The sequence below is a fragment of the Heloderma suspectum genome, chromosome 4 (assembly GCF_057233095.1).
Source record: "Heloderma suspectum isolate Gila_16-S chromosome 4, 16-S_ref, whole genome shotgun sequence".
NCBI lineage: Eukaryota > Metazoa > Chordata > Lepidosauria > Squamata > Helodermatidae > Heloderma > Heloderma suspectum.
In genome coordinates, this window is record NC_139461.1 from 185,378,229 (window position 1) to 185,400,885 (window position 22,657).

At 43.0% G+C, this 22,657-nt stretch overlaps 1 protein-coding gene across 1 annotated transcript in view; it reads right to left on the minus strand.

Annotated features, from left to right (window-relative positions):
- Nucleotides 1–22,078, minus strand: part of ASPM (assembly factor for spindle microtubules) — a 33,855-nt gene extending 11,777 nt beyond the window's left edge. Inside the window, exons 1-18 of the mRNA XM_084851493.1 lie at nucleotides 21,591–22,078; nucleotides 21,085–21,228; nucleotides 19,192–20,491; nucleotides 17,823–17,918; nucleotides 15,771–15,917; nucleotides 10,326–10,571; nucleotides 10,044–10,111; nucleotides 8,534–8,675; nucleotides 8,323–8,453; nucleotides 7,709–7,884; nucleotides 7,471–7,616; nucleotides 7,300–7,385; nucleotides 6,396–6,611; nucleotides 4,351–4,555; nucleotides 4,105–4,250; nucleotides 3,895–4,017; nucleotides 3,645–3,776; nucleotides 479–3,322 (exon numbers count right to left, since the gene is read on the minus strand). Coding sequence (XP_084707619.1) covers nucleotides 479–3,322; nucleotides 3,645–3,776; nucleotides 3,895–4,017; nucleotides 4,105–4,250; nucleotides 4,351–4,555; nucleotides 6,396–6,611; nucleotides 7,300–7,385; nucleotides 7,471–7,616; nucleotides 7,709–7,884; nucleotides 8,323–8,453; nucleotides 8,534–8,675; nucleotides 10,044–10,111; nucleotides 10,326–10,571; nucleotides 15,771–15,917; nucleotides 17,823–17,918; nucleotides 19,192–20,491; nucleotides 21,085–21,228; nucleotides 21,591–21,911 — 6,669 coding nt within the window. The 5' untranslated portion in view covers nucleotides 21,912–22,078. The remainder of the gene's footprint in view (nucleotides 1–478; nucleotides 3,323–3,644; nucleotides 3,777–3,894; nucleotides 4,018–4,104; nucleotides 4,251–4,350; nucleotides 4,556–6,395; nucleotides 6,612–7,299; nucleotides 7,386–7,470; nucleotides 7,617–7,708; nucleotides 7,885–8,322; nucleotides 8,454–8,533; nucleotides 8,676–10,043; nucleotides 10,112–10,325; nucleotides 10,572–15,770; nucleotides 15,918–17,822; nucleotides 17,919–19,191; nucleotides 20,492–21,084; nucleotides 21,229–21,590) is intronic.
- Nucleotides 22,079–22,657: the final 579 nt, after the last annotated feature.

Sequence of the window (22,657 nt, forward strand, 5' to 3'; positions counted from 1 at the left end):
TCACTCCTCCTTCTGAATCAGAGAAATTTGCACACGATCCAGCCAAAACTATTTTTTTAAATACAATTGATTTCAACGGGAGAGATTTAGGTCCTTTGTTTTAGTATCCAAATCAGCTTAATGTATATATCCGTTATTCCTGATATAAAATAGAAAACTAGGAAGATACAATGGCAACAAAACACTTCTGAGGGATAGAATTTAAGAAGGAACCATCACATCAGCACCCCAACTGGGTGCCCTCCAGATGCTTTGTACTACTACTCGCATCAGCACCAGCCAACATGGCCAATGGCCAGGAATGCTGAGAGTTGTAATGCAATACATCTGGAGGGCACCGGGTTGGGAAAGGCTACAGTCACATCATCATTATAGGAGGCATCTAGTATTGTACTCCCACCCTTGTTTTTAACTCAAGAGTGGTTCTTGTGTACTGTAGTCACTAACAATTAATGCTGGGGAAAGTATTACTAAATACCTGAATTTTTATTACACTTCTTTTCATTTTGCAAAGCCTTCGACGTTCAATGAAACCTCTGACTATAGCTTGCATAATGATGATATTCTTCAGAGTTTGTAAATAAGCCAGTCTCTGATGTTTTACAGTCAAATAAGATCGATAACGCTGTTGTATTAAAAGTGCAGCTTTCCAGTATTTCTGGTACTGTTCTCTAGCTTCATTTGCATAGTACTGACTCTGTAACACAAGAGCTGCAGTTCCGAGCTGAATAAAATTTGTGTGATCCTCAGCCATACAAAAGGATTCAATTTTTCTTCCTGCATGCACTTCCTTTCCCTTTTTGCGTGCTACTGCTCCACGATAGGCAGACTGAATAGTTAGCACAGCCCAGCATATCAGCTTGTATTGTTTGCGCTGTACATGCATGCGATAAAGAGACTGGACAACAGTTGCTGAGACATGCATGGCTTTCAGTTTTTGACGTGTTCTCATACCTCTGTAAGTGGCCTGAAGCAGTATAGCAGATTTCTGAAATGTCAGATATGCATTTTGCTGATGTCTCCTTTTTAGGTGAGATCTGTAGTAATTCTGTATGGTGACAGCAGCATACCTCAGCCTCTGGTAAGAGCGCCTAGCCCTATGCATTCTAAATGATGCTTGAATTGTCCTTGCTCCTAAATGCATGCATGCAATTTCCTTCCTTACTTTAAAACCTCTGTAGAAAGACTGGACACAAACAATTGCTGCACAAACTGAAATGTATTCCTGACGCTGTCTTCTTGCCAAAATCAATGCTCTGTACCGTCTCTGAAGGACTATAGTAGTTGCTTTAAAAGTGCGGTAAATTCTGCGTTCTCTCTCCATTTTAAAATTCCGCTGGAGCACAATAGCAGCTTGGTGCCTTTTTAAATATTGTCTCACCTTCATCCTGCGAAATGCCTTCTGAATGCAAATTGCAGCTTTCTTAACAGATGAATACTGCTGGACTGCAATTTTGCTCAGCTTATTGGCTCTGGCTCTTATCTGGATAACTATGGCTGCCCATTGCATTTTTTGGTAGGAACACTGTTGCCTGTGCTTTCGATAGTTACTTTGTATGATAGTTGCAGCATCATGTTGCTTCTTCAAGGTATGTCGCACTTTCATTCCTCTGTAGGCAGCCTGAAGAACTAACGCAGAGTGGCGCTGTTTTAAGTACAGTTCTCTCACACGTTTAGCCTCTCTGTATGCTCTGTAATGCTGCTGTATTGAAAAAGAAGCAAGCTTCATAGTTCTGTATTGAGTGTGAGCGATATGCATTCTCAAGGTAGCTTGTATAACTGTAGTAGCCCACTGCATTCGTTTCACAAATTTTCTTACTAGCTGACCTCTAAAGGTAGACTGCACCATGACAGCAGCTTTATGGAGGCAGAGATACTCTTCACGCTGCTTTTTTGAGAGCACTGTTGCTCGGTACTTCCGCTGAATTGTCACAGCAGCAGCTTTAAGACAAAAGAAACATCGCCTCTGGAGAAAAGTTCTAAATCTCCTTTGAATGATGGTGGCAGCCACGTGCATCTTTTTCAAATGGAGCCTTGCCTTCATGCCTCGGAATGCAGACTGGATTTGGACAGCAGAAATCTTCATCTGCCTGTATTTGTGCACCTGAGCATTTCGATCTTTACAGCTACGATACCACCGCTGAATCAGTTTTGCCGCTGCAATTAACTTTTGGAAAGATCTGCGTTGCCTATACATTCGATAAAATGATTGAATAAAAGTTACGGACTGGCGCAAAGTTTTTAGCTCCCGTCTAACTTTCATGCCTCTGTAAGCAGCCTGAAGGATAAGGGAAGAATTCCTTAGCTCCAGATATTTTTTCCTCTCCTTTCTTCCTCTACAAAAAGCTCTGTATCTTCTCTGAATTATGGTAGCTGACAGTTTCATTGCCCAATATCTAACATTATCCTGATGCATCTTAAATATAGCTTGGATACTAACAGCTGCTTGGTGCATGCGTTGAATTCTAAGCCGTGCTCTCACACCTCTGTAAACTGCCTGCATTTTAACAGCTGCTTCCTTTAAAGCAAGGTATTCCTGCCTTTTGTTCCTGGCTAGGATAGTAGCACGATACCACCTTTGAACTGTAACAGCAGCTCCTCTGAACCGTTTAAACTTTCTTTGATTGATATGCATCCTGTAACAGGACTGTATGACCACAACAGCCTGGTGTTGTCTTCGGATTTGCTTTCTTACAACACTCCCTCTCCAAGCTGCCTGGAGTTGTATGATTCTGTTGCAAAGCACAACATACCCCTGCCATTGTTTTCTACTTGAAACTTTGGCTCTATAATGCTTCTGAAGTATTAGAGCAGCATTTCTCACCATCCTGTATCTTTTAAGAGCTTTGTACCTCCTAAAGGTAGACTGTATAGTAACTGCAGCAGAATGCTGCTCCCAAATCCATTTCCTAACTTGCCAGCCGCGGAAAGCTGCCTGCAAGAAAGTCACGGCTGCTTTGGTCTTCAAAAAACTTGTTCTAATTTTGGAACTGGCTTTGACAGCTCTGTACCATTTCTGAATCACAAGAGAAGCTTGAATCAAAGCTTGATGTTTCATTCTAGCTGCATACGCCCTAAACGCAGCCTGGATCTTAACAGCAGCCATTTGTTGTCGTTTAAGCATTTTGCGTAGTTTATAACCCCTGAAGGTTGCTTGTAAACACACAGCTGCCTTTTTTACTTGCAAGAACTTCCGCCTCTGAGAGGTTTGCTCTCTATATGCACGGTAGCGTATCTGAATTGTAGCAGCAGCTCCACACATCCTTAGAAAATGCTGCCTCTCTCTCTTCATTCTGTACCAAGCCTGAAATACAATTGCAGCCTGAAACACAAGAGAAGAAACATGTTTGTTACAATCCATTTCATTTACATTTACACTTTTAATACAAGAAAAAGATATTGTCTGTGTGTGTGCATATACATGCACGCGCACACACACACACACACGCTTGAACTTTATAAAAAGATCCATGATTTGTTTTTTCCAGAGTTGTGGGCTAGAAGGCATCCTAATACTGAAACCCACATTACTTGATCTTCAAATCTTATGATTCTGGTCAAGAATGCTACATCACCTGGCAATCTCAGTCACCTGGAAAATCCAGTTATTTTCATTGAGTAATTTCATATGAAGTCAGTCATACCTGGATGACTATAGGAGATACTCCATCTTCTTCCTGCTTTGCCTTTTTTAATTTCTGAAGTTCCATCTGGGCCAAATATCTTCTCCAGTACTTCTGAATTACAACTGTTGCATTAAATCTTTGCTTCTTGGTCTGACAAGAGAAAAAAAACCCACAGCAGACTGAATTAATATGAACAACTCTGTCTTCTTCCCGTAGTCAATTTCTGCTGACAATTTAGAACAAAATGTAAAGCAATGAGAAGAAATACCTGAGCAAGTTTTGCTTTCAGTCTGTGATTCCTCCAAGCAGACTGAATCAGCCAAGCTGCTCGAATCTCTTTAGAAAGATCTAGAAGTCGTGAACACAGAAATGACACATAGGTGATAACTACCTAAAAAAGAGAGCAGAGAACACACAGAAACTTAGTAAGTTCAGATTGAACAAGACAATTGTGACGTTTACGGTCGTCATTGTTTACCTTCTCATCAGGTATTGTATTAGACATGTCTGAATGGTGAATCATAGCTGGAACACCACCAAGATCAGAAACTGCAGCATTAATCAGCTGGAAGTTTCTCTTCTCATTGTCAAGGAGTTCTTTATAAAGCACTGAAGTAGTTATAGCTTTATATAAAGGAGACAAAAAGTGATTGAATTTATTACATCAGATACAATGATAACAACCATCTTCTATCTGCCTTCAAGCACCATTTGATGAACTCACTTTGATCAAAAGTTCCATTCAGTAGATTTAGAGAAGCATCAGACTCGGAGGATGAATTCAGTGCGAGTGTACCATTTTTGGTGCATTCTACTGTCTGAGTAGTGCGTTGACATATAGCTTCCAAAGGAACATAACATGGATGATAATGATGAATCAAATAACATAATACTCTTCCATCTGAGAAGGATACTGTGAAATTTTCCACCTAGTTTAAAAAACAAACAAACAGAACCATACAAATATTTGCTGCCAGCGACATCTCTTACTAGTACTTATATCAGTATACTACGTGCTAAAAAGGACAGTTCTGAGCTTTCATTCCTACTGAATTAATTCTGGTTTGAACCTACTTTTCAGTGCATTCCCTCATACCAGCATTCCCCAACCAGATGTTGTGGACCTCAACTCCCATCAGCACCAGCCAGCATGGCCAATGGTCAGGAATCCTAGGAGTTGTAGTCCAAAACATCTTGAGGGCATTAGATTGGGGAAGGCTGCCTTACACTAATGTTTTTTCCCCATGGCTTTTTTAAAAAGCAAAATTAAAGGTGGGGGGGGGGGGAACCCTCACCACAAAGTAGTATTTAAAGCTGAAAATGGCTTACTTGTAGCACCCCTTGCTTTTTTACAACCAGAATAATGTTGTGGTCTTCTCTTTTCCTTATTCTCTCTGGAATATTATATGAGAGCACTTGCTAGCAGAAAATTGTTAAAATCAACATACACATTATCATATTTGATACAGAGAGCCTTACAAACATATGTTTTACACACACACACACCCCCCACACACACACAAAATTATCAAAGGCAAATGAGAAATTTTCAGGTATGTATCATCAGCACAAAGCTACAGACCCTACCGTTTCTCAGGCCTTTCTAACTGAGCAGTCAGCCACTTACACACAGGTCTATGAAACCAGTTGTTTTATCTTGGGCCTTTGCCAAACTAGTTTTGAATCATCAATGATTTACTAGTTAAGCTATGTCCTTATTTATAGATTATAAAAGTTCACTCCTGGGGTTTCCTTTAAAATTTAAAGTAAGTTGTTGGAAAGAAAAAAGGGAAAATATTAATCTCAATAGGATCACCACCTACAAACATAGGAAACTATCCTACATTGCATCAGACTATTGTTCCAATTAGCTCTGTGTTGTCTACATTGACTGACAGCAAATGTCATAATTTGCATCCTGTCACATGACCTGCCAGCAAAACTAGTTGCAAGACAGGTCAGTATAAAGAAAAATTAGTTCAACAGTAACATAGAGTGTTTGTTAAGACTCACATGGGTCACTGCCTATTTTCTTCAAGCCCCGGCATGCTGCTACGCCATTACACTCACTACATTTTGCCACATCTTGCCTTAAGTAAATGTGTGGGGTTTTTTAATCATGCCCAAAGCAGGCAACAAGGTGCCACCTCTTCCAGAGGCATCTTCTCCCACATAAGATGCAACCCTAACATCAGTGAAGCATATGAAGAAAATGGGCAGGACTGTGACAAACAAGCCTATGAAACACCATGACCTCATCATACAATTTTCAATCATTTAATTTTCATTTCCTAGAACCGAAACACACAGGAATCAAAACAAATGCGTGTGCCCTGAAGTCTCAGCCATGTTGATTAAAACTGGCACTTCCATTGATTAGTGTACCAAAGCTTTGGTCTACCAAAGCGATGGGCCACATGTGGCCCCCACTGCCCCCCACCATTAAAAAAAATGGCATTCACAGCAGCTATGGAGCACCCAAAATGCTAAATTTAGCTTGTTTGCAGAGCAAGTCTATAGATGTATGGAGCAGTTTGCTGCTGAAATTTGGCAGCAAACTGGCAATTTCAGGCCTTTTTCTTTTGGGGGGTGCACCCCAGAAACTGCAATGGGGATCAGGAGGGCAAAAACTGCCCCTGGACCTCCGGAAGTTGTCCATCCCTGGTCTGCCAATTAAAACTCTCAGTCCTAATTAGCTTATCAAATACACACAGGCCAAAACAGAGCATATCAATTCTAAAAGTTGTTTTGGGTGAAATAATTCTTTACCTGAACACCGTAAGATCTACAGACAGCATTCACCCAATCCATCAGCAGCTTTACATTTTCACTGTAGCTTTCAGATGAATAAAAGGTACTGCTGTCTTTTCTCACTTTGCTAGCAACAGAAGATTCCAAAGCAGCTGCCTTTGCTTTTGCAGCATGCATGTTGTTTAAGAAATCAATTTCTTCTTTTAACCGATCCACATCTAGGTAAATGTTCACCTAAACAAGAACAAACAAAAAGCTATATTTTTTTCGTAACACTTATCTTATACAGATAAATTGATAAGATTATTTTCAGAAATTATCAAAAATCAGTATTTGATATTTAGGGATGTTTAAATCAGATTATTGCTAAGCCAGTGGCAGTATCTGATATTTCAGAACAAAACTTAAAAGGCAACAGGGAAATGATGGGGTATAATATACCTTTGGAAACTTTTGTTTTGTTGCTAGGCTGTGAGAAAGATCTCATAGCCAAGAACAACGCTGACTGACAATGCAGTCCTATACATGCCTAGTCAAAAAGAAATCCCAATGAACTCAAAGAGGCTTATTCCCAAATGAGCACAGGATTGCACAGGACAGTAAACCCTATTGAGTTAATGAGATTTACTGTTGAGTAAATATGTGTAAGGAGTTCCATAAAGCAAAACTACATTTAGTTTTGTGGCAACTTAAAAACTTGTTTTTCTTCTGTTGTTACAAGACCAAATTGCCATATCTAATTGCAGTGGTCACAATCCAGCCCTACACTAGTATTTGGTTCTACATACAGACCATTTTTATGCAGCAACCTGAGAAGTATGCTAAAGTTCCAAAGATACAATATTAAAAGTCCTTGAATGCATACTACACATCCTCAATATATGCTGTAAAGATTAACTACCCAAATTTTTATTATGCATACCTGAAAAGCAAACACTATTTTCCACAGCAATGCAAATGTTTTCTCTCTATGCCGATCCACAATATCCTTTGTGTCAATTGCTGCACCTATAAATCAAACTAGTTAAAGATTAGCAGCATCTACACACTTGTTTTAGAAGTATTTGTCCTTGCGCTACTTGCCAAAACTTACCATGTTCATCTTTCAATGGAATTCCATGGTCTTTCAATACCTGAAGGGCAATTTTGACATTATGCATCTTCTGAAGTCTGCTTATTGCAGGAACTCTTAATTTTTTGGAAAGACTCCAGTTTGATGACAGAAGCTCCAATGCTCTCCTGAAAATACAAACATTCCATGTTAAAAGTAACCCATTCCTTCAGGTTAAATCTTTCTGTAGCTTCAGTAACAAAATTCAGTAAAAACTTACACAAGGCGTATACCACATTGCAAATCTACAGCTAGATTTGTTACAGCAAAGTCAAATTCATCAAGTGGCATCTGCACATGATTAACTGGAAAGCCTAGGAAGCCAACGTGGCGAGACAGATCACCTTCTCCACTTAGAAAGTCTCGGGAAAATGCCAGTAATATCTCTTTACTAGCCTGGAGAAAAAGAAATAAATCATTACATACACACATATAGGAGGGCTACAATCCTGTGCAATTAGAAGGGCTTACTTCCAAGTAAAGATGCATAGGATCGTGCTATAAATTAAGCAAAACATTCCTATCACCTCCCCAGTTTGCTTTAATCAAATTGTGGGCATTAGTCTTTAACATTAAGGCTGCTAGTTACCAATTATTTCTCAAGCTAAAACTTCAATAAAAAACCATCACCAACTGCCTACTCCTCAACTAACATACAAAATCAACTTGTATTTCATACCAAGCACTTGTTTTTCTTCTGTGGGTAGGAGAAGAATATTTCCCAGGAAATACACAAACGTCTTAATATTAATATGCCAGTTCTTTCTTGTGGCTTGCAAATAAATATCTTAATTATGCATACAACGAACATAATAGAGGCTTAAATGAAAGTACCTTGAATTCTGCATTTCTGCAGAAGAGGCAAGGGTCATGATCAATAATTCTAGACAATTTGGCACGATCAAGAAAGCAAACCAGTAGCAGAAGTTTTTTCAGTGTAAATTTGGATAATGCTTCTTCATGACCTATAATACAGTGTTAGATTATTTACAGAGATCTATGTTACAACTTTAAATCAGATTAAAGAGCAAAGAAAGGCAGTTACCATCTCGATAAAGGTGAGGCACAGTTGGGTGTCTGTATTCAGCTGCAATATCTGGGTTCCACAACAAGCGATTGAGTATAAACATTGCCAAGCCCATCACATCACTGTTGCTTTCCAAGGCAATCAGTTCACCATAGACTGTCTGTTAGAGAATTACAGAAACAATTTTTTTTCAAACCCTCACATCAATAAGGTTCAGATCTTCAGTTCAGACCAGACATAAAAAACAACAGTACTACAATATTTACAGTATTCCCTTTGACAGAGCCAACAAGAATAGTTAAGGCACAGGTTCCCAAATATAGCACCAATCGCAAAGCAGCTAGTAAATCAATCTATCCAATCTCCAAATGCAGCAAACATGTTTGACCCTACTGCAAAGCAGTGTAAGACTGTTGTGGGGAGTGTACTGCTATGTAGTACCATTCCGTTTTTGCATTTTCCTTCCGCAACAGCTGGTGAACATATGATATGGATATGCCCCTCAAACCACAATTTATTTTCTTTGTGACTCAAGGCTTCTTGCTGTTCACAAGTTGTAAAGTGATTCTGCTGTCTATACCTGTTTCTGAAAGCACTCTTGAAAATGGCTATAGAACAACTTTGACCACACCTATGGACATCTTCCAATGAGTAATTGCTAAACATGTATGGACTAATAAATAGTTAAGACAGCAAAGGTACTTGGTTAACCACAACACTGACCTTTGACAGAATGTTTGAAACTAAACAAAGGGTAAAATCTAACACAAGGCCTACTTAAAATAGATCCATTGAAATTAATGGGACTTAAGTTAGTCATGACTAATGTAAGTCCTATTCATTTCAGTGTGTCTACTCTATGTAGGACTTAGGTTGGATTTTACCCAAAAAGTCTTGGCTTAACTAAGTAAGATGGAAGTAAGAAGAGATATGTGCTGTTACAGATAGATGAACCTCAATAAGCAAAATTAATTTGTTTCTTACTGTAGGATTCACATGATTTTTGTTAAGTCACTTTCAAGATGATATCGTGCACATTAGGTTTTCATTTGTGTCATTACAAGATTGCCTTTACTTGATACTAAACAGCAACAGCTGAGAAGATGTTGGGGAAAACAAAGGAATGATAGGACAGATGTCAAAAAGCTCCAATTCATGCTGCAAGTAATGCAAACTAGTTTAATATTTACTTACATACAGATTCCTATCTAATCTTTCTATTGGCTATGCAATACTCAGAGCAGCTTACAGTAATTTAAAATTACAATGTCATAAAATAAAAGAATTATTAATTGAAGCAGCTTCTGTTCTCACCCATAATATTGGATAAGTCTTAACAGCCCTGAAATGCATGGGGTGTGGTTTTGCCACAAATAGCTACTATCACCGAGCTTCATGTTCTGCACCAACCAGGATTAGAGAACTTTCTGATCCTGAATAATCAATTCCGGTACCATTGTCAGCAAGACTCTACAAGACAGTATATTACTGGTAGAATACTTTAAACATTAGAGAAGTACAGACTTACCTCTAGACCTATACGCAGCCATAGCGGGTTGTAGCATAAAAGCCAGTTGAGTATTTTCTGCCGCTCTCCTGGAACAAACACAGAAGCAAGAGCATGACAAAATGAAAATATTGCTGGAAAGGGTGTTACATATTCTTAGGTACCCACTATGAAGTTACTATACTGAATCTGTGTATTGCTGATGATAGAACTAATGGGCATATAGACTACACTGAATTGTAAACAATTTAACACCTCAGTTCAATTCTCTACATATAAATATCAAAACAGCTATGTTCTCACCAATATCCTTCCACAGATGCCTGTCCTTTCGAACTAGCAAGCGTTTTGCTTCTATCTCGACCTCCAGCCTTTTCATTGCTTTAACCATCTCATCAGAGGTAAACAAACGGCAAGCTGAGCGACGAAGCTTATTTAATTTGCACCGAGCTGTATATGCTCTTAAGGATGCTTCCTCTTTGGTTGGTGCTTTAGGAACACTGGATTTATGGTGAGACTCTGTCCCCAAGATAAGAGATGCTGCATTGACTGATGGAGAGAAAACAAGTGCAGATGTTGATATCTTATATTGCCTCCCTCTAGAAAGTGTGGTTCGGTTCACTGCCTTAAGTCAACAAAGCAACTTGCTAAGCTGGCTGGCATCTTTCTGTAGTAAACAGTATTTTGACTGGGTGGGAAATCTATATGACTGGATCATCCTGCCCTGTGATAGGAGGCTGGGCTAAAGGGTCTCATGGCCCATTCCTGTCTGTGAAGTTAGATTTTTTCTGTATTGCAATATTATTTCACATCATTTGAAGGGTACTTCACAACCAAGTGTAAATAACCTAGGATTATAAAAGCTCAACACAAAATGAGATAGAAGAGGAACACCACATTTAGGAAGCAATCCTATGCCCCCCTGGGGGACATAGGATTTTTTGGTTTCCTGGCTCCATGGTCATAGACAGGACTCTGAGCTCAGAACCAGGAAACCGTGCTCCCCGCCCCCTCTCCCTTGTAGCTGGCATGGAGAGAACCATACTGGCTGCCTCTCCATGCTTGGTAAACAGAGCGCAGAGATGGGGGAAAGGAGGCATGCCTAGGGGCGGGGCGGGGACCAGGCTGCTGGTGTATGCCTTTTCCTATCATCGCCCCAGCCTCTTTCCCTCTTCCTCCTCGAAGTCTCTGCTAGACAGGCGAAAATGCCTGTCTAGCTAAAATGCAGTGAAGGAGGCTCAAAGTGCCTCCCCCTCTCTGCATAGGATACTCGTAAGTTTCCAAGTTTGGGGGCTTACGAGTTCCCAGGGCACAACCCATAGGATCGCACCCTCAGGAGTCTAGTTATATCTGATTTAACTAGACAAGGACCACATTTTAAAGTAAATAAGAATTACAGTACTAGTATGAGGCAATCTAATTAGCATTAGACTATGAGAAAATATTGAGTGTTTCTCAAAGCTGAAGACATATACAATATTCAATTTAAGGCTTTCCAGGAAAGCAATATTATCAAGAATATAAAGAGGGTGCAGACCTGGCATGTATTACGGAGACCTGGCTGGCCGAGGCTGCTGCTCCAACCCTTGCAGCCATATGTCCAGCTGGATTTTCGTATGCACAACAGCCGAGGGCTGGGGATCGGGGAGGGGGAGTGGCTGTTATCTACCGAGAGTCCTTGGTCTTCACCAGACCCCCTCTCCGGGAGACCAAGGTTGCTGAGTGCATGTACTGGAGGTTGGGCCCGAAGGGCAGTCTGGGGATTCTGCTCGTGTACCGTCCACCCCGCTGCACGACTGACTCCCTGGCCGAGGTGCTTGAGGTGGTCTCTGATGTGCGTGTACAGTCCCCTAACTTACTGGTGTTGGGGGACTTCAATGTACATTCGGAGGCCATCCTCACAGGAGCACCTCGGGACTTCATGGAGACCATGGCCTCCTGGGAGCTGCACCATATTCTAACTGGGCCCACCCATGTAGCCGGTCATGCACTAGACCTTGTGTTTGTTTCTGGAGAAGCGGGGAGTGATCTGGAAGTCGGGGGTATATCCACCACCCCCTTGTCATGGTCAGATCACTATCTGGTGATGTTGGACTTCTCGGTTCCACAACCCCTCCGCAGGGGTGGAGGACCCATTAAAATGGTCCGCCCCAGGCGTCTTATGGATCCAAATGGATTCCTGAACGCGCTTGGGGATTCTCTGGGGCATGCCAACGGCCACTCGGTCTAGACCCTGGTGGGTGGCTGGAATGCCGCAATCACCAGGGCATTAGATCAGGTGGCTCCGAAACGCCCTCTCCCCCTGAACAGGGCTCGGACTGCACCATGGTTCAATCCGCAGTTACGAGCTCTGAAACAGGAGGTGAGACGGCTAGAGCGCCGGTGGCGGAAGTCTCGTTCCAAAGACGATCAGACACAGGCTAGAGCTATATCTTCAGCCTATCACGTGGCGGTGAAGGCAGCAAAAAACGAATATTATGCTGCCTCCATCGCGTCTGCAGAGTGCTGCCCCAGGAGGCTGTTCCAAGTGGTCCGGAGCCTGGTTGGTCCAGTGGCTCCGGAACCACTGGAGCATTCTAAGGCCTCCTGTGAGGCTTTGGCAAGGCACTTTGCAGATAAAACTGATCAGATTAGGTGTGTTACTCTGCACACTGTGGATACAGTTAGTGAGCAAGAGGCGGCCTGTGGCAAAACAGTTTTGTGGGATCGGTTCCAGCGTCTTCCTCCTGATGAAGTGGACAAGGTGCTTTCATCTGTAAGGCCGACCACCTGCTTACTTGATCCTTGCCCATCTTGGCTCATTATGGGCTGCAGAGAGAGACTGGGTGAGGGGATCAAGGCGGTGGTGAACGCCTCCCTTGAGGAGGGAGTGATGCCATCAGCCCTCAAGGAGCCAGTGATAAGACCGCTCTTAAAGAAGCCCTCCTTGGATCCTCAAGTTCTGAACAACTTTCGCCCAGTCTCAAATCTGCCATTTTGGGGCAAGGTGATTGAGCGGGTGGTGGCGGTGCAGTTGAAGGCACACTTGGAAGAAACTGATTATCTAGACCCATTTCAGTCGGGCTTCAGGCCTGGGCATGGGACAGAAACGGCCTTGGTCGCCTTGGTGGATGATATGAGGAGGGCTCTGGATAGGGGTGAATGCTCCTTCCTTGTTCTCCTCGACCTCTCAGCGGCTTTTGATACCGTTGACCACGGTATCCTCCTGGACCGCCTGGAGGGGTTGGGCACTGGAGACACTGTATTGCGGTGGTTCCGGTCCTTCCTCTCCGGCAGGTACCAGAGGGTAGCACTGGGAGAGGAGGTTTCGGACCCGTGGCCACTTACTTGTGGGGTGCCACAGGGTTCCATCCTCTCCCCGATGCTATTTAACATCTATGTGAAGCCACTGGGGGCTATCATCAGGAGGTTTGGGGTGCAGTGTCATCAATATGTGGATGACACACAGCTCTACCTCTCATTCAAATCTTCATCAAGGTTGGCCGTAGAATCCCTGTCCAAATGTCTGGAGACGGTGAGTGGCTGGATGGGGAGGAATAAGCTGAAGCTGAACCCTGACAAGACCGAGGTACTTTTGGTGGGAGACAAGAGGAGGCTGGGGGACCTGCTGTTGAATGGGGTACGGCTACCCTTGAAAGACCAGGTCCGCAGCCTGGGGTTCATTTTGGACTCCCAGCTGTCCATGGAGGCTCAGGTGTCAGCTGTGAGCCGGACAGCACTGTATCAACTCCATCTGATACGGCGGCTGCGCCCCTTCCTTCCTCACCATCTGCTCCCATCGGTAGTACATGCCTTGGTCTCCTCTCGTTTAGACTACTGTAATGCGCTCTACGTGGGGTTACCCTTGAAGACGGTTCGGAAGCTGCAGCTGGTACAGAACGCGGCGGCTCGCCTGATTAAAGGCAGCTGCCGGCGAGATCACATCACTCCAGTGCTGAAGGAGTTGCACTGGTTACCAGTTGTTTTCCGGGCCAAATTCAAGGTGTTGGTTTTGACCTTTAAAACCCTATATGGTTCCGGCCCAGCCTATCTTAAGGAGCGCCTCCAGCAACACCAGACAGGCCGCTTAACAAGATCAGCCTCAGATGGCCTTCTCTCTGTCCCATCAGCCAGGACAGCTAGACTGGTGGGGACGAGGGAGAGGGCCTTCTCTGTGGTGGCCCCCACTCTGTGGAACTCCCTCCCTAGGGAACTCCGTCATGCCCCCTCTTTAATGAGCTTCCGTCATGCATTAAAAACGTGGTTGTTCAGGCAGGCATTTGGGGTGGGTTAGGGTATTTAAAAAAAAAAAATTATGGTAAAATTTTATTGTTTTAAATTGTTTTATGGGGGTTGTACATCGCCCAGAGTGGCTGGGTGACCAGTCAGATGGGCGATTAATAAATTTAATAAATAAATAAATAAGAACGGACACACAGCTTTAACACTGAAAGAATTCTTGCTTAATAAAACTTGTTTAATATTAGCTGTCAAGTTAAAGCAGCTCTGTACATGTGAATGCAAGAAGTGATTCAAATTAAGTAATATGTCAAAATACGTTATTAATGTTTACATCATTTTATGGTTTTACATTATTTTGTTATGTCATGGTTTTATTGCATTTACTAAGCATACAGTGCTTTTATTGCCTCTGAATTTTGAACGCTGCCTTGTAATGTGTTATCCTAAAAGGCATGGTAAATACTAATTTACATCCTTTCCATTAAAAAATTTGTTTTGTATTATGCTTCTTCCTTCCTCACTTTCACATTACAAAGTAACTCAAGATACAATGGTTTTCTATGCATTGTTTTTGTATATAATAAATGGAAACCATTTTTCTAGGAAAAAGTCCACCACAAAGAATGTGGGTTACTTGTCCATGACTGAAGGTTTTAATAAACTGATAATTCTCGGAAGATATACACGTTCTCTTACAAAGTTTTGTAGATCCTTAATCCCACCAAAGGAATTTTCCTCCAACCATTCAAATGCATAATGGAAAAAAACAGCAGTGTTGACTGGACAAGGGTTTGCTTTCCATTACGTATTTGAATGGTCAGAGGAACACTCTTTGGGAGGGCCAAGGCATGACTGAAACTTCCCACATTTTATCAAGCCAGAGTAATAATAGATGCTTCTCTTTCCATCTAACTGCTACCTGCAAAAGAATCACTCTGGAATTGTAATCTTTCCTGAACTTAGATTTTTGAATACTCTATATAACTTAAAATGTACATAATACTGCTTACTGCCCATTTTGTAATTGTTTTCCTTTTTAAAAAATGTAAAGGACTAAAAAAATATTCAAAGCAGTTCAAACAATTTCTTAAAAACAAATAGCTAAAAATCAAAAGATACAAAGAAAAGAAGGACAGGAGGCAGTAGATATCCCATAAAACAAGTTCCAGATTCCCAGCCAGGGGAAGTAATAATCAATCACTTATCCAGCAGGTCGATCACCTGCCAGAATAAATAGGTCTTCAGATGTCTTCAAAATGTCATCAGCAAGGAGTCCAGATAGGTTTTTCTGAGCAGGGAGTTCCAAATCCTAGGCAAGGCCCAGGAAAAAGCCTCCTCGTGTATGCTTGCCAACCTCACTTCAGATGGCAGCAGGACACATAACAAAATTTCCCCAACTGATCATAATAGATGGAGACAGTTTAATGGACGGTTTATATGTAGACACACCAGAGTGCTGAAATCTAGAGCAATTGTATAAGTGCACCTTTTCTGAAATATTAAGAAGACTCTGAAGATTAGTTTTACCTTGTGAAGTGTCCATCTTCACTATAAAGTCATCAGGAGTAAGTACAAAATTCAACCACCAAGTAAACCCTCGTTGCTGTTTTTCTTTCCAGCGCTCATCATAAAACATGTTCTTGGCCACAAAAGGCATTGGATGCCTAGGAATATCTTTTAAAAGAATTAAAAGTGACATTAATTTTCTACATGAAGCACTGAGATCCCAGTCCAATGAGAGATACTTCAGCACTCAATTGCAGTGTGCAAATGTAGTTTTAGGTGTGCACAAGTTAAAAGACAATGGCACAAACACCATCTAGCAAGTGCATTATCTGAGGGTGCACATTACGGGATAGATCCAGAAGAGCGCTTAGCAGAATTTTCGTTTGTGCTGGAGGAAGGAAGGGAGGAAATCTTTGTTATTCTTCCTTCCCACTGCAGCTCCTTAAAAGCTGCTCTGGAGGGCTGGGGAACCTTCTGGAGCAGCTTGAGAGGTGACACAAGGAGCTGCAGGGGTAATGGGCGAAGATCACCTCCATGCTCCCTTCCAACCAGCGCGAAGCCTCCACTGGTTTTCAGTGTCTTCTATGAACAGGGGCCCTTCTGTTCATGGAACGGCAAATCTGAATCCAACCTATTTAACTACATTTATACTGAGCCTTTCTATACATGTTAGTATACTATAAATATAGGATAAAAAATGCCCAAGGTGGCTAGCAAAACTAAAATCAACAATCAAAAAGCAAAACAACAATATAGTAATCTTGCATCCCATATCCTCCATTTTTCCCAAGGCAGGGCAAAGCCAGACTTGGCCCTCTCTGGTTTTATCCTACAATATGGCCAATAGCAACTCATTTTTCAGCCTAATCTTTCTTCTCCTGTCCCTCTTGATCTCCCCTCCCGACTTCTTCAGTGCACAACACAATAGCTATAGGGATGGAGTCCATCAAGCTATTTATTCCATATAAGAAGTGCATATGCTCATAACAACACATGCTATTACGCTAGGAATTGGCAACATTGCACCAAATCTGTCCCTCTGCAGGGTTTCTGCTTGGTTGCCTCAGTTTTTAGCTCTTACTTCTCCTCTATATACTGTCGGAAGTGACAGAGGGGGAAAAAGCAAACAGAGTATAAAAGTATAAGATTAATAGGAGAATGCTTCCTTGCTGTCTGTTCTACATCATTCAAGTACCATGGAAGGGAAGCAAAGTTATAGGTACTGCAGGACAGAGGAGGAATAGCAATGGAACTTGTTTGTAGGTCACTTTGTGGGGTAGGAGCACATAGTTTCACTTGTCTCCCCTCATGGGACCTGTGAGAAACACTAGTTGCCAGACAGATTATAAAGAATAAATCAGTTCAATAGTAACATGGGCCACTGCCTATTGTACTTCAAGCCTGTCACATTGCTAGGCTATTACACACTCACCATATTCTGCCTTAATTTCATGTGTGTGCTTTTAAATGCCCAAAGCAGGCAGCAAGCAGCCACTGAGTCCACAGGCATCCTCTCATGCAAGGATGCAGCCCTAGCATTAGTGAAGCTAAGAAAATGGGCAGAACTGTGACGAGCACAGCTTATACAGCACTACGGCATCATCACATTAGTTATGTAGGCAGATCTTTGTGCTAGAATTGAACAGCATCAGTAGCTAAATTCCCTAGGTCAGACTCACCAGTCTAGGCAGGGGAGCCAGGATAAGATGCAATTTTTAAGTGGCAATTTATTCACATGCACCAGACTGGGGAGTTTGACATTATGTAATCATTATGAAATATTTTATCATGCGTAAAACACAGAGATCAAATTTATCACCTAGCACAGTATATAACTTACATATGTCCTGAAAGAGAAGTAATTTATTATTTATACATTTACCAGTTGTGAAACAGAATAAAAAGCATATAAATCTGCAGATTTTTACTACTGAATACAATACAACTTCAGAGAATAGCCACAGACAGTCCTTTATTCCAGGTAAACTCTATCAAAAGTGTAGACATCTAAACGGGTACAAAGAGGTTTTTCTTTTTCTTGAAGAATACAAAGGATCAAGAATTTACTCTCACCTGTTTTTAAAGGTTTCACAAAGGTCAGATGAGACTGTGCAACAGGAACTATGTTTTTAGTTCTTCTAACAGTCTTTGATTTTTGAGATAAGGTACCTGAAAAAAAAATTAAAAACAAGACTAAACAAGAGGCAAAAGACAAAGAAATCATGCAAATAAGCCATAATTCTGCGGCAGTCTTCCTGAGCAGGAAATATTCATTGTTCCAAGAGTATATAAACCTGCAAACCCTCTCAGATAGTACCATACCCACTTGGCTTCAGCTCAGATACTATGGAGGGCACATTCCCTCTCCCCACAACTATATACCATGAATGTCTGTGGGAATGCTCTCCAGGCTGTGACACAGGAGGTAACCCCAGTTTGAATTTTATTTCCACTAATTGTTTTTCCTACCTACAGGTGTCAAGCTTCTTTCTTCAGAGATTCACAAACTTTGTTCACTGTCCCAGCCAACCATTTATTTGTGGTCACCATCAATTCCCATTCCTTTGAGAGGTGCAGGAAAATAAGGAGATGGAGAGACTGCATCTTCCACTTCACACCAGGTTTGGAGCTGTACGAGTCCCTTTACCACTTGGCCGTTGTCCAGTGCAAACTGGGAATAGTATATTGAGCCTGACGCAGTGGAAGATCTTCCAACCCCCAAATTCTGAGTTCTCTGCAATTTATGCTGGCCATTCAGGGCAGGCAGTCGCCACTGGCAACAAGATTTGTGGCATTGAATTTTTCCCCTTTTCCCCTAGTCCCTGTTCTTCAAGGTATATGAGAAAAGTCAGCTTGTTGGAAGCAATGTACTGACTTCACTTCATCATGGAAACAGTTTTTACTAAAGGGTGGCTCAAATGTTCTCAATAAATAAATAAATTACACACCATTTCAATTTAACTGTAGACGTTTCTGCTCTTCTCAGATTCAAAGTGGTGCTTCTAATACAGCAGGGATGCACAAGCTCCAAGGGACACTTGTGATGCTAGCTGGGGGCAGCACACAGGTGCACGCACACACATGCCAGCAATTCTCTTTCTTTATGGGAGGGAGTGAAGAGCCTTCTCTCCACCTCCCCCATCAATCCTGATGCAGATTTCTTTTTCCTTGCTGCTAGCAGCAGCAGGGAAAAAGCAATAGTGATTGGTGAAGTCACACATAACCTCTTGGGGAGTTGCAGGTTGTGCACCCCTGTATTAGATGCCAAATGAAAGCTATGTACCAGCAAGGTACTAAACATGAGTAACACACACACACACACACAGATTCCCACTGCGCTGCATCAAATGCTACTTACTGTACATATAACAAACCAATCCCTGGCAACATGCAATCGCAAATATTTTCTTTAACAAATATATTTTTTTAAAGAATACATCACCAGGTCTCTTTTTCTGACTTTGCTTCCCTCTGTTCACAGATTTGGGAACTGATGTTTTGTAAGCACTCTGATTTTCATTTTCTACACAGGACATCAGGATTTTTTTTGTTTCAAAATTCTCATGTTCTTCACTTCTGCTAATAGCATCTTCTAAATATTCTCCATTTTTTCTTTTACGACTATATGAAGTTGATCCCAAACAAGTAGAAGCTGGTTTAACTTTGCAACATTTAGCTTCACCTGAGAGGGGTTCTATAACTGGAAGTCTTGGCATTACCCTTTGAGGAATAATATCCACACACTGCTGTACTGCATTAGAAAGACATTTTCTAGATTTTGGTTTCAGCATCTCTATTCCTTTTACCTCAGGAGGATCTGGCTTACTTTTGGTAACAGTGCTGGTAAGAACAGGCCTTTTCTTAGGTTGTTCTTTCTGGAAGCAGCAAGTCTGATCTTTGTCACTTTTCCTATTGCCACTAACATTTCGTTCAAAGTTCTCATATTGAGGCGTTGCAATTTTTCTATAGTAGACATTGTTACGGGCTTTATTTGAAACCTGGGATTCCACAGAAAAAGTTACAACTTGCACTTTTTCTTTCTGTTTTGGAGAAATTGGCCTTGACATGCAAGATTTCACACTTGAAATAGACACAGATTTAGGAGCCTGTGAAGCTGCCTGAATAACGACTTGATTTTCTTTTAAAAACTGATCAGGTGAAAGAATCGACACTGCTGGAGCAGGTTCTTCAATAAATTCATAGCTGTTGTTTACAAAAGAATCAGGGCTTAAAATCCTCCTGTGATTCAAAGGAACTTGTGGTCTTTTCAGTGGTTCTGGAGTGCAAACTGAATCTGGATTGGAACTTTGTGCTTCCACTGAATTAAAAGTATTGTGTGCAGTTCCCAATTTTGTTTCTACAAGATAATCACACAGTGGCATAACAGTACAGGTTTCTTTTACATCCTTTAATAATTCATCACACACTGCTATGCCAGAAACAGAATATGTAGTTGATCTCATTGATAGAGGGGTGCACGTGACATGCTGGTTTTCTTGCAGTATGGGACTAATAGGAGAGAGAGAAAGCTTATTTTCCAAGAGGATTAGAGAATCCACATTAGGTGAAATGCTATCTCTATTCACTTCCAAGTTTTCACAGGACTGAAGAGGGCTTCTACCTCTAGCCGTTTTTTCAGACATCTGAAAAGTTTCATTAACATTTTTAATGATGGACAGTCTTTTCTTACATCGTGACTGTAGTGCAGGAGTTCTCTTTTTAATAGTATCCCACAGACACTTCTGCAAATGAAACCAACACAGATAAACAGCTATTAATGAGTGCATATATTAAAAGCCCTGAATAGCTACGTGGTGCCTCCTTTCTTTCTCCCTAGTCCCATATAGCCTGCAGCATACAACTGCTGCAACATTTTTGCTACTAACTGGAACAGCAAACATCAGTATTGATGCAACCTTGCAAAGTAAAAGGGAATAAAGGCAGCAAGTTGTTGCAATAAAGCCAATAAAGCCAGTACTCAGAACTCATACAGGTATCAGCACAGCATATTTATTCACAGTGGCTACTTTCAATTTTGTAGAATCCAGAGCATCTGGCAAGTCCAGGACTGGCTGAAACCAAAGGAGGTATTCTAGGGGCAGGGAATAGGAGACTTTTAGGAAAAAGTCCTATCACCTATGGAAGCTTGGATTAAACCACACCAGCTTGGTTCCTCCTACTTCAAACACAGGTTGCACAAAACACCCTGCCCAGAGGAGATTTTCAATCTACTACCGAAGCTGTATATAACTGGACCGTCAACTTGCAAGCCAAAGCAGAAGCCTGGACAGTGTTGCAAATAAACAAAGAAAGAAAAATTTAAACAGCTGCTTGCCTTATTCTTTAACGGCTGTTCTGCAGTACCCAGCAAAACGGCTTGATGTTTGACAACATCATTTACAACAAAGGTTATGAGTTCCCGAACTTTGCCACCTTCCAGCGGCGTCCACGTAATTGAAATGAATATCCTCTCTCCAGGCTGCAAAAGGAAAGCACGAAACATCAGACTGCCAGCCTACTTGCTGTGACGAACACCTACAGAAGAGTACCTCCGTTTACAAGCACAACTCAGACCGACCCCTCTGCGTTCCCTTGCATGCTACAAGGGAGCGCTAAATATTTAACAGCCAGATTTAACAACATCCCCATGGGGGGGGGGGGGGGAATCATTAAACCTGCTCCTGCTTCCTATGGACAGAAGCTCCCAAAGTATCAGCGGCGCGTAAAGGCTACGATCAACCACAGATTCAGTCCTGGATGCGGCGGGTCCCGCTTTTCAATAAGATGACGATGAGGCTAACAAGAACGACGACGGCAGTAACAGGCTGCCCTGCCACGCACCTGGAGGAGGAAGGCGCCCTGCTCCGCAGTGAAGCCCCTCGCGGCGGGCGGCGGGCGGCAGACGGCCAGGCGCACGGGCTCGGCGTTGGGGTTCTCCGCGGCCAGGCGACGGACGCGCGAGGCGCCGACGCGGACGGTGCCGAAGCTGAGGAAGGGCGGCCGGGAGAAGTGGCTGAGCGTCAGGACGGCGGGGCTCTCGCGCGCCGAGCCGTCGGCGGCAGCCTCGCGGCCCCCGCCGGCAGCCCAGCGGCGCCGCCTCCGCGCGGGAGAACTCCGCTCGCGAAGCCCGGCGGCTTCCACGCGCTGCCTCCCCGCCGCCATAGCCCCGCGCGGGGGCAGCCAAGCCAAGCCAAGCCGCGTCGCCCCTCGGCTCCCCTCGGCACGGGCAGCCGCGCGGGCCCGCTCCCCTCCGCGGTCATAAAGCCCCTCACGCACAGCCGGCCCCTTCCCCTCCAACCGCTACTCCGGGATTCAAACCCAGAACCGCCGCCAATCAGAGCAGGAGCGTCGGCAGACGACCAGCCAATCCTCGCGCGGGAGCCCCCTTCCAACGGCCGACAGGGAAGAAAGCCTCGGCCAACCGCGCGAGCCGCTCCTTCCTTTGGCTCCCCGCCCCCTTTCAGCCGCGCCAAGCCGCAGAGCCGGTGCGTGCACCGCCACCCACCAATGACGAGCGAGCGTCGTATTTGAAACGCGCGCAGACGGGGGAAAAGGGGCTGCGGGTGTGGGGAGGCGCTGGAGGGTCTTGCTTCGGCGTGCGCGACCCGACTCCTCACACTCAGGCTGTGAATTTGGGGCGCAATCCTGTGCATAGTTAGGAAGTCCTGCAACTCCCAGCGTTCGCCAGCTAGAAGCGCGTTGTCTGATCAGAGTCAGCTTTTTTGATTACTCTAGACCGGGGTGGGCAATTTATGGTCTCCAGATGTTTTCACCTTCCACTCGCATCACCCTTGCTAGCATAGCCATGGATGATGGAGCTGTAGGACAAAACATCTCTCGGGCCACAAGTGCCCCCCCCCCCAGCTTACACTGCGTGAATGTTGAAGCCCTAGTTATTTTCTCTTCAA